The 16,228-nt window shown below is 43.3% G+C and overlaps 2 protein-coding genes across 4 annotated transcripts in view; one reads left to right on the forward strand and one right to left on the reverse strand.

Annotated features, from left to right (window-relative positions):
- The first annotated feature begins 438 nt into the window (after window positions 1–438).
- On the forward strand, window positions 439–9,971 carry sin3b (SIN3 transcription regulator family member B). 2 transcript variants are annotated; one of them, XM_020499156.2, is made up of 19 exons: window positions 439–943; window positions 2,017–2,123; window positions 2,692–2,845; window positions 3,089–3,427; window positions 3,619–3,771; window positions 3,891–4,013; window positions 4,102–4,191; window positions 4,308–4,426; window positions 4,607–4,820; window positions 5,092–5,208; window positions 5,367–5,605; window positions 5,719–5,902; window positions 5,985–6,720; window positions 6,867–7,036; window positions 7,216–7,389; window positions 7,652–7,744; window positions 8,056–8,150; window positions 8,501–8,699; window positions 8,983–9,971. In XM_020499156.2, exons 1-19 carry the CDS (start codon window positions 836–838, stop codon window positions 9,211–9,213), a joined length of 3,645 nt encoding a protein of 1,214 aa, XP_020354745.1. In that variant the 5' UTR covers window positions 439–835; the 3' UTR covers window positions 9,214–9,971. The 2 variants fall into 2 exon arrangements, with proteins under 2 accessions (XP_020354745.1, XP_020354744.1); XM_020499155.2 differs by having other exon boundaries at window positions 454–943; window positions 3,089–3,448.
- Window positions 9,972–11,565: 1,594 nt separating this feature from the next.
- Window positions 11,566–16,228, reverse strand: part of LOC109902632 (xenotropic and polytropic retrovirus receptor 1 homolog) — a 94,827-nt gene continuing 90,164 nt past the window's right edge. Inside the window, exon 15 of one of the 2 annotated variants that reach the window (XM_031785970.1) lies at window positions 11,566–16,094. In XM_031785970.1, coding sequence (XP_031641830.1) covers window positions 16,034–16,094 — 61 coding nt within the window. In that variant the 3' untranslated portion in view covers window positions 11,566–16,033. The remainder of the gene's footprint in view (window positions 16,095–16,228) is intronic. The other variant, XM_020499151.2, reaches the window with a different exon arrangement.

Raw genomic sequence — 16,228 nt, forward strand, 5'->3', positions numbered from 1 at the left:
TGTTATGTTGAACGATGATGCAGAACAATCCCGAGCCCCGACTCGAGTTATGCTGCGTTCATAAACAAGTGGGAAGGTGGTATTTACCTCATTCAACTGGGAAAAGGACACACGAACGACCCTTCCAACTGGTAATTACTCGTCTATCATCGCTGAGCGCGGCTTCTCCCACATACTGACCTCTGAAGTCACCCACTAAGGAAATTCTCGATAACAGCATTTTTGGCAGTTAAATGTAACAAAACGTAAAAATCTGAATTATTTACAAGCATGATAGCTGTACCTTTCGTTTATGGTTGAAGTAGCTTGTTGGCCATTAGCCAATCTGCATTTCTCAACGAGTTGAAGAACCGTGAATGCATCCAATTGGTAATAACCACCTTCCCACTTGTTATGAACGCATCATAATGAAGCCGACTCCACCCCTTTCTCCATGCGTCTGCGCACTGATCAACTGTGCTTCCGGATGCCAAGATTGAGCAAGACTGACTGCACAGCTGCCGCCGAATTTAAAGAGACAGGCAATCGTTAATTTAAAATAACATAATCAGCAACCATTGTCTCAAAGCTTGTTTTAAAAGAGGCTTCACTCTGACATAGCGCACCAGTAGTAGTCACTCGTTGAACCAATAATGGCGTTCATTCAAAGTCAAATCGAGTAGTAGCTTATCATAGCTAAGTTACCTGGTTGGATTTTCCCTATTGCTTGCTGGCTAAGGTTAGCCAAATAAGCGTTGCTAGCTGGTTTCCCGACGAAGAGCAAGATTTGTCGGCTAGCCAACAACCATATACTGAAGCTTATAATCAAGTAGTAGTGGCTACTATCGCCGGGATAATGGCGAAAATTCAGGCACACAGCAACCCGAAACAAATAAACCAAATTCAAGACAAGGCCTATGTTGTACAAAAACAAGTGCAACAACAGCACTTTCAGAAACTGAAGGTAAGAGACGGGAACAAAAATGGAAAAGTCTTTCTCAGAACCATTTTGTGTTCGTCAGATATTGGCCATCTCTCGATGCTAACGAGTTAGCTTGCTAGCTAATCATAAGGGGTTCTGATTGGGATGTTACTAGCTAGATAACGCTAGTTGGCGTTTGTTGTCGCATGCATGCACAGTACTTTAGTGGAGGTTAGCAAACGCCAGCTAACTTGGGTTCTTCAATGGCGTTAAACACGATTTTAGTAATGAGTCACTGGGTCATCCAAATACAGCCTAGTAGGATGTAACGTAGGTTATCTAGCAAGTTGATTTGGCTGGCTAGAAGCTACCTAGTTTCGATTGTCAGATAACTTCGGACATCCGAAGTTCCTTGTTCACCTTCTCTGCCCACACTACCAGGCAGAACAAAGTCAAACGTGCGTTGTCTAGAATGGGATGGTGTTTGTTGGCACAAAATGGGAGACTTGTCTTTGCTGGTTTATAATCCGAGGTCGACAGCTAGCAAACATACTCGTCGGTTCACTCGCTTGGTTATGAACAGCATGGTATATTTAGAAAACCCTAACGTTTATTGTTTATTCAGGCGTATTCCTTGTTTTCCACCAAGCACACAGAACCATCGATTTTGTTAGCTAGCTAACCATACAGTTTGCGTTTTCATAGTTGGCCAGATTTGAGCTACGTTAATGTATCAAAGACAAAGGTGTTTCGATGTCATGTATAGTAAACCTATTTATTAAACTAGTCTGAGCAATATTTTTTTTTATCTGCCTATTATTTGAAGTGTAGCTGCAAATAATACTGGTAGATAGTTGGAAAGGTAGCTAGCTAAACGAGTTATGGTCAAGTTATTCAGCTAGTGACTGCATTGAGGAGCAACATGATTGGTTTGCCCCTGTGTTTGTGAACGTGTAATAACAGTTATAACATAACACACACCACACTATGTTCTTTGTTGATGATCTGGTGGAAATCTGGAGTGGGCCCCTTAATTTCTTGCATGTTCTGGAGAGAAAAAAACAATTTGTTTAATGAATTTTCATTTGGTGCCTCACCATGATCTTTACCCTCAGGTTGAAGATGCCCTATCATACCTGGACCAAGTGAAAATACGATTTGGGAATGACCCTGGAATATACAACAAATTTCTTGACATAATGAAAGAATTTAAATCACAAAGGTATAGCATTTCCCTTTCCTATTTCTTGAATAGTGATTAACTTTAATAGTATAAAAATCTATCTTAATTAAAGGCCCAATGCAGACATTTTTATATTAATATCAAATCATTTCTGGCTAACAAATACTGGCTAACCTTACTGTAATAGATTTCCATTAAAATGGACTAAAAGTGTGTTTTGGGCAAAACTTTTATCGTGTAAACGTTTTGTTAGGTCTGAGTGGGGAGGTGGAAACTGAAAACTAGCTATTATTGGCAGGGAGGTTTGGAACTCTCTTTTTGTTATTGATCTATTAATCGATTTACCCCATGGTGGTACCACCATGGAAAGACGACACCCGCTTATGGAAACCTGCTGATTAGAAGGTCCCTGTGTAGTTGCTGGGACCTTCAAATGTTATATGTGTTCGTTTCATCAGCTTTTGTACAATATGATATACAACACAGTAAAAACACAATTTTGACGCACTGGGCCTTTAAATGTGATGAAAAGCAGATGTTCTTAATGCCACCTCATTTAAGGTCATGTCCTCTGTCCCTATAAAAGTCTTTCTCTCCTCGTTCATAGCATTGACACACCAGGTGTTATAAACCGTGTGTCTCAGCTCTTCCACGGACACCCGGACCTTGTCTTAGGATTCAATGCGTTCCTGCCCCCAGGCTATCGGATAGAGATTCCCAAGAATGGAGTGGTTTTCCTTCAGTCACCTTTCTCTACCCAGGTGGGTCACTATAAATGTTTATTGATTGGGTTTCCAGACAGTCGTAATACTGGCTGCCTCTGCACAACAAGTTGTGTAACCCAGTTTTATGAATCAATATCCACACAAAGTTTATATAGTGGGCCTATATATAAGTGGAGTTTTTCACCAGAGCAGACCATATGGTCACACACGAAGGTGCTCTTAAGATGCATGTTGTGAAGTTAATTTATGTTTAACATGAGTGTACCTTTTCTTTGGTAGGTCTCCCCAGGCCAGGGGAAGAGTATTGCAAGCCCTGCTGTGAGTGCCACTGGCTCATCTGTTGCTGAAGCTGGGTCTGCCCAAAGTGAAGCTGTGGCATCGCCTGAAAGCATCTCCTCGTCCTCTGGACCCCCAGAGCCCCCCAGTAGACTGTCCTTGCCACTCCCCAGCAGAGAGAGCCAGTCCCAGCCACAGTCCTCCTCGGTGTCCCCCCCTGCCTCGGAGCCCAGCCCAGTAGAATTTGACAGTGCTATCAGCTATGTCAACAAGATCAAAAACCGCTTCTTAGACCATCCAGAGATCTACAGATCCTTCCTTGAGATACTACACACTTACCAGGTACACTGTGTCATCAATATGGTAATTGATTTGTTTATCTGTCAATTGAAAACAACACATTTGATTGATGTCTGCTTAAAGTGAAGTTGTTTGCTAGCATCTAGGTCAAAGCAACTTTAAATTGTTGCAGATGAGTGTGTATCCTATCACAGTTACTCAGATGGAACAATGGTCTGTTTTTGTGCTAACAGAAGGAGCAGCTTGAAGTCAAGGAGAGCCGGGGTCGTAGTAGTAGTGGGATGACAGAGGATGAAGTTTTCTCAAAAGTTGCCAGCCTCTTCAAAGGTCAAGAGGACTTACTGGCTGAGTTTGGACAGTTCTTACCAGATGCTAAAAGATCATTGGTTAGTATTTTCCCCTTCTTTCTGAGATTGTTACCTGTCCATGGTCATTATGTTTGATCAGTTGATTTTCAGTGCCATTTGTGTTGCTATATTGAACTATTAGTTCTGTGTTCTTTCAGTTCACTGGCAGCTCCCTGACAGGGAAAGACCAACTGAAGAGGGCAGAGGATGAGGATATGAGCAAACATAGCAAGAAGAGATCAAGGCCCATGCTGCTGCCGCACATGACGCCACTGCTCAAGGTTTGGACTTAATCACACATTCATATGCTTTAGCATTTTTCTAGAAGACCTTTATTGTATGTGATTGGTTATGGTTTGGTTATTTTAGAAAAAGATGAAGTTTTCGTGCTCCCAAGACCAGTCCTTTGCCTCAGTTGGGAAGCATGGAGTCTTGCGGGAGTTCACCTTTTTTGACAAGGTAATGCTCAAGACGACACAAGTGTCAGTGTTGGAATGATTCCATAATGTTTTGGCTCTGACAGACATCAAGAAATCCTTGGTCACCAATGACGATAATGTTTTGATTTGTTGCAGGTTCGACGTTTCTTCAAGAGCCAGGAGGTGTATGAAAACTTCCTCCGCTGCATTGCTTTGTTTAACCAGGAAGTGGTTTCGGGAGCAGAGCTGCTGCAGCTTGTCACCCCCTTTTTGGGGTAAGTGGACTGTGGGAGCTTACATTGGACCATGGGAGCTTTCAAAGGGAACAGTCACTGATGTCTTCCGGAGTAAATAAATGCATACTGATATTTTTGTACAATATGAAGGGCAGTATGTTTTGCCAAGTCTCCTCTTGAGCCATTCATTTATTTGTACATGTTCATTATTTCCTCCAGGAAGTTTCCAGAGTTATATACCCAGTTCAAGTCATTTCTGGGGGACAAGGAGCTCTCTCATTCAATGTCGGGTCTGTCAGACCGCTACATGGAAGGGGGTGGGGGCAGGGAGGTCGACTATGCATCTTGCAAGCGCCTGGGATCCAGCTACAGAGCACTACCCAAGACTTACCAGCAGCCCAAGTGCAGCGGCCGCACTGCCATCTGCAAAGAGGTCTGCATTAATCTTTTTTAAGATTTGCCATTCCAGCACTGATTTCTAGTCCAAGTTCATAGCATTTTTTGAGTCTGTTAGTGGAAGACAGAAAAAAGTTGTTTGAGGGCTAGATATCTGGCCTTGACAGGGATCAGAATTGAGCATGTGATTATTATTTTTCCCAGGCACTAATGGCTTCTGGTTGGCTTTAATGATAATATTCTTAATTGTGTGGTTATTGAAAGTGAAACCAAATGGGTGTTAAAGTCCTCATTTCCTGCATTTACAGGTGTTGAATGACACCTGGGTTTCCTTCCCCTCGTGGTCAGAGGACTCTACGTTTGCAAGCTCTAAGAAAACCCCATATGAGGAGCAGCTTCATCGCTGTGAGGATGAGAGGTTTGAAGTAAGCAAGATGAGATATCAGAACTACTATTACTTCAGCCACAAACTATATACAAACAGACTGTTCTCCCTTATCTACCCAGGGCATCGTTCTGCAGAATCATTTAGATGAACATGTTCCAGAAGGATTGCTAATGGTTATTTTCCTGTTTCCTCAAGTTGGATGTGGTCCTGGAGACAAACCTGGCCACCATCCGGGTCCTGGAGAGTGTTCAGAAGAAGCTGTCCCGTCTGTCGCCCGAGGACCAGGACCGCTTCCGCCTGGACGACTGTCTGGGTGGCACCTCTGAGGTCATCCAGCGCCGAGCTGTCTACCGTATCTATGGCGACAAGGCCCCTGAGATTATAGAGGGTCTGAAGAGGAGCCCTGCTACTGCTGTGCCTGTGGTGCTCAAGAGGTCAGGGTGCACACACAAACCACACACACATCCAGGGGTGTAACTAAGATACTTGGCGAATGTGAATCTAGCTGTGTGTTAATTCTTCCATGTCTTCTCTGCTGTGTCTGTAGATTGAAAGCGAAGGAGGAGGAGTGGAGAGAAGCCCAGCAGGGCTTCAACAAGATCTGGAGGGAGCAGTATGAGAAGGCCTACCTCAAGTCCCTGGACCACCAGGGGGTCAACTTCAAGCAAAATGACATGAAGGCCCTCCGATCCAAGAGCCTGCTCAATGAGATTGAAAGTGTTTATGATGAGGCGAGTACGCCGATGTCAATTGTCTACTTTCTTTATTGATAAACTGATACATCTCCTCTCTAACACGTCTGTACCCCTTCAGCGTCAGGAGCAGAGCACAGAAGAGGGGGGCGTGGGCCAGCAGGGGCGTGATGGGAGCAGTGCGGCAGTGGTCAGCGAGCCACACATGGTGTTCACCTATGAGGACAAGCAGATCCTGGAGGACGCCGCCTCTCTCATCATCTACCACGTCAAACGCCAGCCCACCATCCACAAGGATGACAAGGACCATATCAAGCGCATCATCCAGCACTTTGTCCCTGACCTATTCTTCTCCCGCCGCGGCGAGCTCAGTGAGACGGAGGAGTGGACGGACGAGGAGGCCGAGGTGGAGGAGGGAGGAGACCGGGGAGGTGGTGGTAGCAGCAGCATAACCGGAGCAGTAGCAGCACCAGTTGGCCAGCCGCAGCAACAACAGCAACTGAACGGGGAGTCGAGGCGGCGGCGCTGCACCTCTCCTCAGACAGCGGAGCTGGGTGGAGCCTCCTCTCACAGCCTGGCCCCAGAAGGAGGGGAGAAGGTGGACCTGAGAGACCCTGAGGCAGAGCACCAGAAGGAGCTGGACGGAGTCTACAACCTGTTCTTCGTCAACAACAACTGGTACTTCTTCCTGCGGCTGCACCAGACCCTGTGCCAGCGGCTGCTGAGGGTGTACCGGCAGGCAGAACGGCAGCTGCTGGAGCACCGGGCTGAGCAGAACCGTGAGAGGCTGCTGATGGCAGAGGGTCGCAGGGATAAGGCCAGCGACCTGGCCATGGAGCTCCGCCTCAAACAGCCAAGTGAGAGAACTTCTCTGTTTTTGTCTTTTAATATTTTGTATTCCACATTGGTGAGTGTGTATCTCTGTATGGGAGAGGGAACATTGGGCTAAAGTTAGCCCTGTTTTTTTTGTGTGTTTTTTTGTTGTTTTGTACTCGATCCACAGGTGAGGTGGAACTGGAGGAGTACTACCCAGCGTTTTTGGACATGGTGCGCAGTCTCCTGGATGGGAACCTGGAGTCTATGCAGTATGAGGACACACTGCGGGAAATGTTCACCATACACGCCTACATCGGCTTCACCATCGACAAGCTCATCCAGAATACCATTAGACAGGTCAGGGTTGTCTCTTAAGCTGCCCGGTTGCATTCTACAGAACCAGATCCATATCTGTTCACTACATATTCATGCTTTACTTCAATAACATTGTGATCCTGAAGTGTTTGACTGTTCTCTGAATGCCTGGTGGTTCTCCTTCCTCCGGGCTGACATATCATTTCTCTGTCTCTGTGCAGCTGCAGCACCTGGTGAGTGACGAGGTGTGCCTGCAGGTGGCTGAGCTGTACCTGGCTGAGAGGAAGAGGGGTGCAGCGGGGGGGAACCTGTCGTCCCAGTGTGTGAGAGCGGCCTGGGAGACCAGCTACCAGTGGAAGTCTGAGAGGGTCATGGCTGAGGAGAACTGCTTCAAGGTAATGGCCTGCATTGGGGAGACAGACGCCGAAACTTTTAGCCTTGAATATTTGATATGATTTTCTATTGATTCTGTGCTTGAGCATGGGGAGACTCTGAGGGTGTATCTTTTATTTGGTTGAGAGGGAATCGTTTCCTCCTAGCGTTAGTGTAGGGCTTTAGCTGCTGCTTGTTTGGAACAGAGATTTTGTGTATTCTGGAACCGTCAGGTGTTAATCGTTGATGTTTAATAGCTTGCTGTGGTGTGATTTGCCTTTGTAGGTGTTGTTCATTCAGAACAAAGGCCAGGTCACCTTGACCATTGAGCTGCTGGACACAGAGGAGGCCCAGGCTGATGATCCCCTGGATGTGCAGGTAAAGAATCCTATGGACAGTCGCACCCATAGAATGTCACAGGATTCCCTTTGGACATCAACATAGACTGACCTTGTAAGGCAACTTGCTGCTTCAGATTTTGATGGGCAGCTTGTGTTTATACAACACAGGTTGAGGTTATTAAATTGTAAACATTAGTTCTCCCACCTACTTTCAAAAGTCAATACAAGGTAAAATGATCATTAAACCTCTGAGTTTATAGCCTTTTTCTTATTTAATCTCAGTTTTAGTGTTTTTGCAATTTCCTGGCTTTTTTCCATATTGATTACATTTTCTCTTTCCCTGTCCAGTGCCTGTCCAGCTATATGGAACAGTTTGTAGGGACAGAGTCGACGCTTTGCTCGCAGACTGGAGGCTACTTTTTCAAACCTGTATTTTTGCCCAGGTAAGAGATTCATGCTATTACCGTTAGTTGTGATGTGCATATATTGGCCATCGTATGAAGCCACATTATTTCCCTAGATGTCACATAGCAATCCTCTATTGTGTTTTCACATTTTGTCATTTCACTGTTTTAACTAATGACTGCGCAAAAGTATTTGAGTGCAGATGGTTTTTGCCCGCCAGAACAGCAATGCACAAAATGAGTCCTAGTATCACAGGCCCTGATTTTAATCTGAATGTGGCTGTCCCTGTGGTCCTCTGTCTGATCCTGAGGCACAGTGTTTTCCTTCTGATAAACTCTTGACTGTCCCCCGCTTCCCTGTGCTACCGTGTGTGGGTCTCTGTGTGTAGGAACCTGAGGCACTTCAGACGCTGGCAGGTGCGCCAGGTGGAGGCGATGCGCTGCAGACGGGAGTGGCACAGGCAGCTGGGTGTGGAGAGTGCTGGCAGTCTGGACTGCCGCTTTAAACTCAACACCCACAAGATGGTGTTCGTCATGAACTCTGAGGACTACATGTACCGCCGGGGAGCGCTGGTCAAAGCCAGGAAGGTAGCTATTAGTATTTATGTCTTACTCCGTATGTGTTTTGAGGTGAAGAACAGCTAAGGCAAGAATATCTAGTCTCTTTATTGATTTATAGCTTTAGATGGCAGACAAATTCTGGTTCCAAGTTCATTTAATGTGTTCTGTGTCTTGTTTTGGCATCAGCTGGACCTTATCATCCAGACTGCTTCCACAGTGGTGCATGAAGCCCTGTCTGTAGGCTTCACTAACTCTTCCCTCAGTCCCAGCACTGTCTGTAGGTCTAACTCTTCCCGTCTCTCTCCCTCAGTCCCAGCACAGGGTGGCTGTGAAACAGCACGAGCGCTTTGACAAGTGGCACCAGGGCTGGCTGGCAGAGCACGTGCCTCCAGCGGCCGATCGCTCGGTCCACGACTGGCTGATGGGTGAGGAGGAAGAGGACATGATCCCCTGCAAGACCACCTGCCTCAACACACAGGTCAAAGGCCTGCCTGTCAACAGATACCAGGTGCATTACAGTAGGAAACCCCCCTCTCCCTAGAGGCTGGATCCACACACAATCTCTCTCACACACACACACCTGACCTACTACACACACAGAGAGAGACTGGGTGGACTTTGCAGACGTGTTGAGACTGAGATTGGGGGATCCAGTGCGGAACACAGGAGCTCTTCATCCGATTCACCCATGCTGCTTCTCTGTTCACACAGTCAGCAGTGCAAGCAGAGGGACGTGAGAATAAAATCATTGTTTGTTTCAGAAATGTGAATGTCTTTTTTTTTTTTTTTTAAGTCCATTGTAGTTTTTAGCTTCTGAAGCCAGAGGGCCTTTTGTTTGTTTTTGTATATGTTTATACTGAAGTACTGAGAAATGGTTAAAAATGTGTTTCATGCTCCACAATGTCTTTTGTACAGTAAGCTCAACTTCAGTAATTTGATTACTGTATGTGCATATACAACTGTACACATTTTATATATGCATTTACATGAATATGATAAATGTAAAATGACATGATCTTAGTGTTTTGCAGGCAGCCAATTCTTGAGATTTACTTTTTTTCTGGTCATTTTTCTTTTTCTTGTGACTAAACAGATGATTGATTGCCAGTGTGACAAGTCCTCACAATTGATTTAACTTTGTACATTTTATGGAACATCAGAATTATGTATCATATTCAAATCTTTACTTTGGTTTGTCATTTTGCATACTAAAATAAACTATCAGTGTTAAAATAATGTATAACATTTATCCTGTATCAGTTATCATGAATAAAACAACCGAGTTGTGAACTTCTTAAACAGCCTGGAAAAGCATTTTTAACATTTTATATACAGTACCAGTCAAACGTTTGGACACGCCTATTCATTCCAGGGTTTCTCTTGGCATTCTCTCAACCAGCTTCATGAGTTAGTCCCCTGGAATGCATTTCAGTTAAAAGGTGTTCCTTGTGGAATTTCTTTCCTTCTCAATGCATTTGAGCCAATCAGTTGTTGTGACAAGGTAGGGCTGGTATACAGAAGATCGCCCTATTTGGTAAAAGACCATGTCCATATTATGGCAAGAACAGCTCAAATAAGCAAAGAGAAATAAATGACAGTCCATCATTACTTTAAGATCAAGGTCAGTCAATACGGAAAATGTCAAGAACTTTGAAAGTTTCTTCAAGTGCAGTCGCAAAAAAACATGAAGCGCTATAACTGGCTCTCATGAAGACCACAGGAAGGAAGACTCAGAGTTACCTCTGCAGAGGTAAAGTTCATTAGAGTTAACTGCACCTCAGATTGCAGCCCAATTAAATGCATCAGAGTTCAAGTAACATACAGCTCAACATCAACTGTACAGAGGAGGCTGCGTGAATCAGGACTTCATGGTCGATTTGCTGCAAAGAAACCATTACTATACTGCATGTTTTGGATATTCCCCCCCACATTTTTTTTTTTTACAAAAATAAACTAAAGAACACTTGCTTGGGCCAAGAAACATGAGCAATGTACATTAAACCGGTGGAAATCTATCCTTTGGTCTGATGAGTCCAAATTTGAGATTTGTGGTTCCAACTGCCTTGTCTTGGTGAGATGCAGAGTAGATGAACAGATCTCCGCATGTGTGGTTCCCACTGTGAAGCATGGAGGTGTGGGTGTGTTTTGCTGGTGACACTGATTTATTTAGAATTTAAGGTACTGTGGTGTGGCATGGCTACCACAGCATTCTGGTTTGGGCTTAGTCCCACTATCATTTGTTTTTTAACAGGACAATGACCCAACACCTCCAGGCTGTGTAAGGGCCATTTGACCAAGAGGGAGTGCTGCATCAGATGACCTGGCCTCCACAATCACCTGACCTTAACCCAATTGAGATGGTTTGGGATGAGTTGAAATGCAGAGTGAAGAAAAAGCAGCCAAAAGTGTTCAGCATATGTGGGAATTCCTTCAAGACTGTTGAAAAACTATTCCAGGTGAAGCTGGTTGAGAGAATAGCAAATAGTGTCAAGGCAAAGGGTGGCTACTTTGAAGAATCTAAAATCTATTTTAATTTTTACACTTTTGTTTACTACATGATTCCATATGTGTTATTTCATAGTTCTGGTGCCTTCATTATTATTCTACAATGTAGAAAATAGTGAAAAAATAAAAGAAAAATTAGGTGTGTCTAAACCTTTGACTGGTACTGTATATACAGCAACACCTCCCCCATATAATTAGTGTTCTTGATTGTGTTGGGCTGCAGAACTTGGAAGTGCAACATTGTGGCTTTTCTTCTCATTCCAAAGAATTTGCCAACAAAATTCCCTACCTTGTATGTATGTATGTATGTTCAACATTAGGAAATCTCGGTACAGACAACACTATTTTTATTATGGAATGGACAAAATAAAAAAGCCAGAGCCAGGGCGACAGTTTAAAAAAATATGCGTGGTTTATAAAACCCAGATGTGACAGGATCACCAAAGTGTATACAGAAATACAAATGAGACCATCGTTAAAACCATCATAGTACAGCGTTATACACTCAACATTTACAATCTACTCTGTAAAAGGGCTATTGTAAGACATTTCCTTTCTTGTCTTTTTAAAACACAACCACATAACTGATCTTTTTATCAGTTTTCATAACGCGTTTAAAGTACATCCATGTAGTTACTATAGACACCATTAGTCTTCTACTTTAGAAAGGGTACAACAACATCAAGAAGGAAGTAAATATGCAGAGACATCAAGCACATAACATGGGATTTAGCAAGCAGTAAAATCAGCAAATCATTGAGAGGTATTACTCATGAGAAAATGTGATGTCAGGGCTTGCGTATGATTCAGGTCTTAGAAAAAACCTATACAAAGTAACCCTCAATGTCAAAGGGTTATCACTTTCTAACCATATCTTGACATTAAAAATGGCTCAGTTGTACATAAATTAGTGAATAACTGCTAAGCAGTCATATGCATTAGAATGCTTCCATCTTAGGAAACCATTAGTATCTTGTTAGTGTCATCACTCGCTTGACTGAGTGTTGTCAACCCCTAGTCCCCTTCCTCCAGTAGCCCTGGACGCAAACCCTGAGGATGAGGGAGCCAGGAAAAAATATGGAAACACCAACAAGATACAGCCAATCACAATCCAGGTTCACTTTCTACTTTTTCTCTTTTTTTTTTTTAACAAACACAATTCAACAGGTTTTACACTTAAAGAATGCAGGATTGTGAACAATCAAAATGCTCCTCAACACCTGGAATACTGCTTGTTCTAAAGCTAAATGAAAAACAATGTATGTAATCAAGGAAGAACAGTACAGCTAGAATAATCAGTATTCTCCAGATAATTAAAACAATCATTCAGATATGTACAATGGAAAACAAAAGCAGCATGCAGGCAAGACAATTGTCAGAGTGATACTTAAACAATCTCATGAAGGTGGGAGGGAGAAGTTTGTGGTCTCTGACAAAAGAGGACAGTGTTAAAGTTTTAGACTAGATTAAACAGAGTGTGTGTGTATCTGTGTGTGTTTTGGGGGGTAGAAGAGCTCTCCATCACTTCAAAAGGACTGAAATGCCAAAGGCGACCTTGTAGCAGGGTGCTCTTTGGTGGAAAGACTGGTTGACTAGCCTGTTCCATATTTGTTGTGAGTGTGGAAAGAAAGTGGAAGCAACTATTCTTCCAACAAAGAGGACACAATCAGTAGTTAGATAATTGAATTGTGTGTTTTGTGATAGTGGTTTCTATCACTACCAGACTTAATTGCACAGCCATAATTGCCATATGTCTAAGTGCATCATCACCACAGTAATGGAAGAAATCTATCTCAAAGGCACACGACAATGTGTGTATTTCTTGTTGTTGATGGTGCTATTACACATTTACAACATTTTGTAGCCTATGAACTTTGCAATTTAAACAAATATTTTGTGCTGGGACCCCAACTGTCATTACTCATTAGACACGTCAACAGTCTAAATAATAAAGAAAAGATAAGAGAAAGGCAAGACAAGCTCATGCTGATTGATCGACACATCAACACTGTACATCAACTACTGCATTGTGTAAACACAGTTGAGCCCCAGGGTGAAAGAGAGAGGCTGTCCCAACAGTGAGTGGGGAGAAAGCAGTCAACAACACACACTTATCCTTCCCTTGAAAAGCCACGAGGTGCACGATAAGGGGCTTACCCGCTTCAAAGTTACAGCTGATAGATTGTGCTTGAAAATGATATAAGTAAAGCATGCATGTAACAAAATGAACAAACAAAAAGAGCGCTAACAATGGATGCCAGTTGAACAATTTCCATGGGGTTCTTTTTCTTGGCGAAACCAAGTAATAAAAAGTACCAATGTTAATCAAGGAACATATATTAAAGCAAAATCACGAGTTGTGTTGATGAGTGCATTGCCATAAAAGCATGAGAAACAGACATGTACTGTAGAATGAGTTGATCATTGATAAATCAACTTCACCTTCAACATCATTTTTGGGCACTGAGACTTGAAACTGTGAGCTAACCCAGTCCTAAACAACAGAGTAAATACTGCAGGCCCTACAACCCAAGGAGGACGGGCCTATTTAATCACGGCTATCTTATCTGAGAACTACTGTTTCACAGCATAGTCTTTCCAGGATTAAAGATCACTTGACACAGCAGGTATACGACTCGCTCACTTGGTCCCTTTTCTAGTCAACAGGCCTGACAAACCCTACCACCAAAAACCCTGACACAGGCAAAGTCCCAGGGCCTATGATACTGTACATGACGCATGCATTCTACATTCAAAAGAGGTGATGCAGTAGCTTTGTTGTAAAGTTCGTAGATATGTCAGAGGAAGAATGGCAGATCAGGGTGTGGACTGTTATTTGGATAGTGAAAGTGCTAGCAGACATGACAGATGAGGATCTCCTGTTTAGCCAGGGCATCCCTCCCATGGAAAACCCATCTCAGCAGATGAAATCAATATCCTGTGAAGATGCCACATGATCGACTTGGCGATATTACAGTCAGAGGAACCCCAGTGGAAAACCCTGATCACTGTCAGCTGATCTCGCTCCACTGCTTCTGAGAAAGTAGAACAACAGAGAAAATACAAAGTGCCCCACATAATCAGTAGAAAACACTGAAATCGAAAATGGTCACAGTGCTGTTTTAGTTGTTGAGCAATAAAAAGAGAGAATGGGATAGTATTCTTAAAAGGGTAGAGAAATGCACGAGACTCTCAGACATCTCAGTAGAACAAACAGACTATTCTTCTCAGGCTAGCTAGATGATTGATGCTACGCCAGTGGACAACATCCATTCAAATAAAGCTTTAGCAGAAAAGCTAAGTACAGTTATGAACATGTAGGGCACTTGAACTAAGCCAATTAGATAATTGACTTGTTTGTTTTTGCAAAACGTTGAAGTTGTAACATGGGCTGGCTAACTGATCTGTGGGAAAAGTTTATATGAGAGGGAGAATGAGCCACCTGAAGTGTTCTTAGTCTTCTAAGGAAACAGTAGCTTTTAGAAAACATGGCACAAGTCTAATTCAACATTCCCACCATTGAGAAACACATACATATCATTGCACAGATGCTTGAGCTATTCTCATTCTTCTAAATAATACATGGAGTACATAATAGTGCACATGAACAAATATACAAAGCAACTTTCACAGACTAAAATATGTTTAAATTATATTTTTGTACAAGTTGTTTTTGTTTGTTTGTATTAAATGCACTTTTCCTGCAAGTGCCGCCAGGGTTTTACACTGACTTTATTATTACAACTCAATAAACAAAATCAACCCAGTAAGTGGAGTAGAAAAAGAAGCAACAGGTTGAAACCAGTTGATGTTGTTGATATGCTGTGGTAAATGTTGCGATCCAGAGTCCATGCTCAGGCTTGTTATTATTATTAGTCTTTTTGATAAATATTTCTTCTCCCTGTTCATCCTAATATAATAAATGCATGTAAACAGTCGTTTGTTCTCTAATACATCTCCAAAAATGGCAAAGAACTACAAAAACAAATATACAAACCAAAAAGTATCAACATAAAGTCTGTTAAAAAATGTAAGTACTCATAGGAAAATCCCAGTGCTTGGTGGGTTTTCCAAATATGTTCTTGTGTGTATCCCTCTTTGTCTGAAGAACTCAAAACTGTGTGTGTGTGTGTGTGTGTGTGTGTGTGTGTGTGTGTGTGTGTGTGTGTGTAATCCCATCTCATCTATACCAATATCATATACTGAGATTGTGCTTGAATAAATTAATCTGTTTGTGTGTCACTGAATTATTGTGTGTTTCTTTGTATGTCTATATGTATTAGTGTGTATGTTTGTGTCTGCCTGCGTGTCTACCTGTGTCTGCCTGCGTGTCTACCTGTGTCTGCCTGCGTGTCTACCTGTGTCTGCCTGTGTGTCTACCTGTGTCTGCCTGCGTGTCTACCTGTGTGTCTACCTGTGTCTGCCTGTGTCTGCCTGCGTGTTTATCTGTGTCTGCCTGCGTGTCTACCTGTGTCTGCCTGTGTGTCTACCTGTGTCTGCCTGCGTGTCTACCTGTGTCTGCCTGCGTGTCTACCTGTGTCTGCCTGTGTGTCTACCTGTGTGTCTACCTGTGTCTGCCTGTGTGTCTACCTGTGTCTGCCTGCATGTCTACCTGTGTTTGCCTGTCTGTCTACCTGTGTCTGCCTGCGTGTCTACCTGTGTCTGCCTGTGTGTCTATCTGTGTCTGCCTGTGCATGTGTGTGTATGTGTGTGTGTGTGTGGTGTGTGTGTGTGTGTGTATGTGTGTGTGTGTGTATGTGTGTGTGTGTGTGTGTGTGTGTGTGTGTGTGTGGTGTGTGTGTGAGGCAGCTCTGTGATGGAGTGATCACTGGGGTTGTAGAGCTGGTGCTTTGGGCTCAGCTGAAGGCCTCATCATCCGTGTCCTCAATCAACACCTTGGTGTCCTTCTTGGATGATCTGGATGAGAGAAGGAATAGACACATGGATACTGTCAGACAAACACAAGGCTAACATATACCGATTCCTGGCCATGTGGCCGTAAGTTATGTGTATTTTTGGTGGGTCTGTGCGTGTGTGTGAGGAGGTTCTTA

This window comes from Oncorhynchus kisutch, linkage group LG13 (genome assembly GCF_002021735.2).
Source record: "Oncorhynchus kisutch isolate 150728-3 linkage group LG13, Okis_V2, whole genome shotgun sequence".
Taxonomy (NCBI): domain Eukaryota; kingdom Metazoa; phylum Chordata; class Actinopteri; order Salmoniformes; family Salmonidae; genus Oncorhynchus; species Oncorhynchus kisutch.

Bases quoted from the DNA above. Each gene is read 5' to 3' on its own strand.
- sin3b (XM_020499155.2), top strand. From the start codon at position 836: ATGGCGAAAATTCAGGCACACAGCAACCCGAAACAAATAAACCAAATT. The intron at 4,821-5,091 runs GTCTGCATTAAT...CTGCATTTACAG, and splicing joins GCACTGCCATCTGCAAAGAG to GTGTTGAATGACACCTGGGT. The intron at 8,700-8,982 runs GTAGCTATTAGT...TCTCTCCCTCAG, and splicing joins CGCTGGTCAAAGCCAGGAAG to TCCCAGCACAGGGTGGCTGT.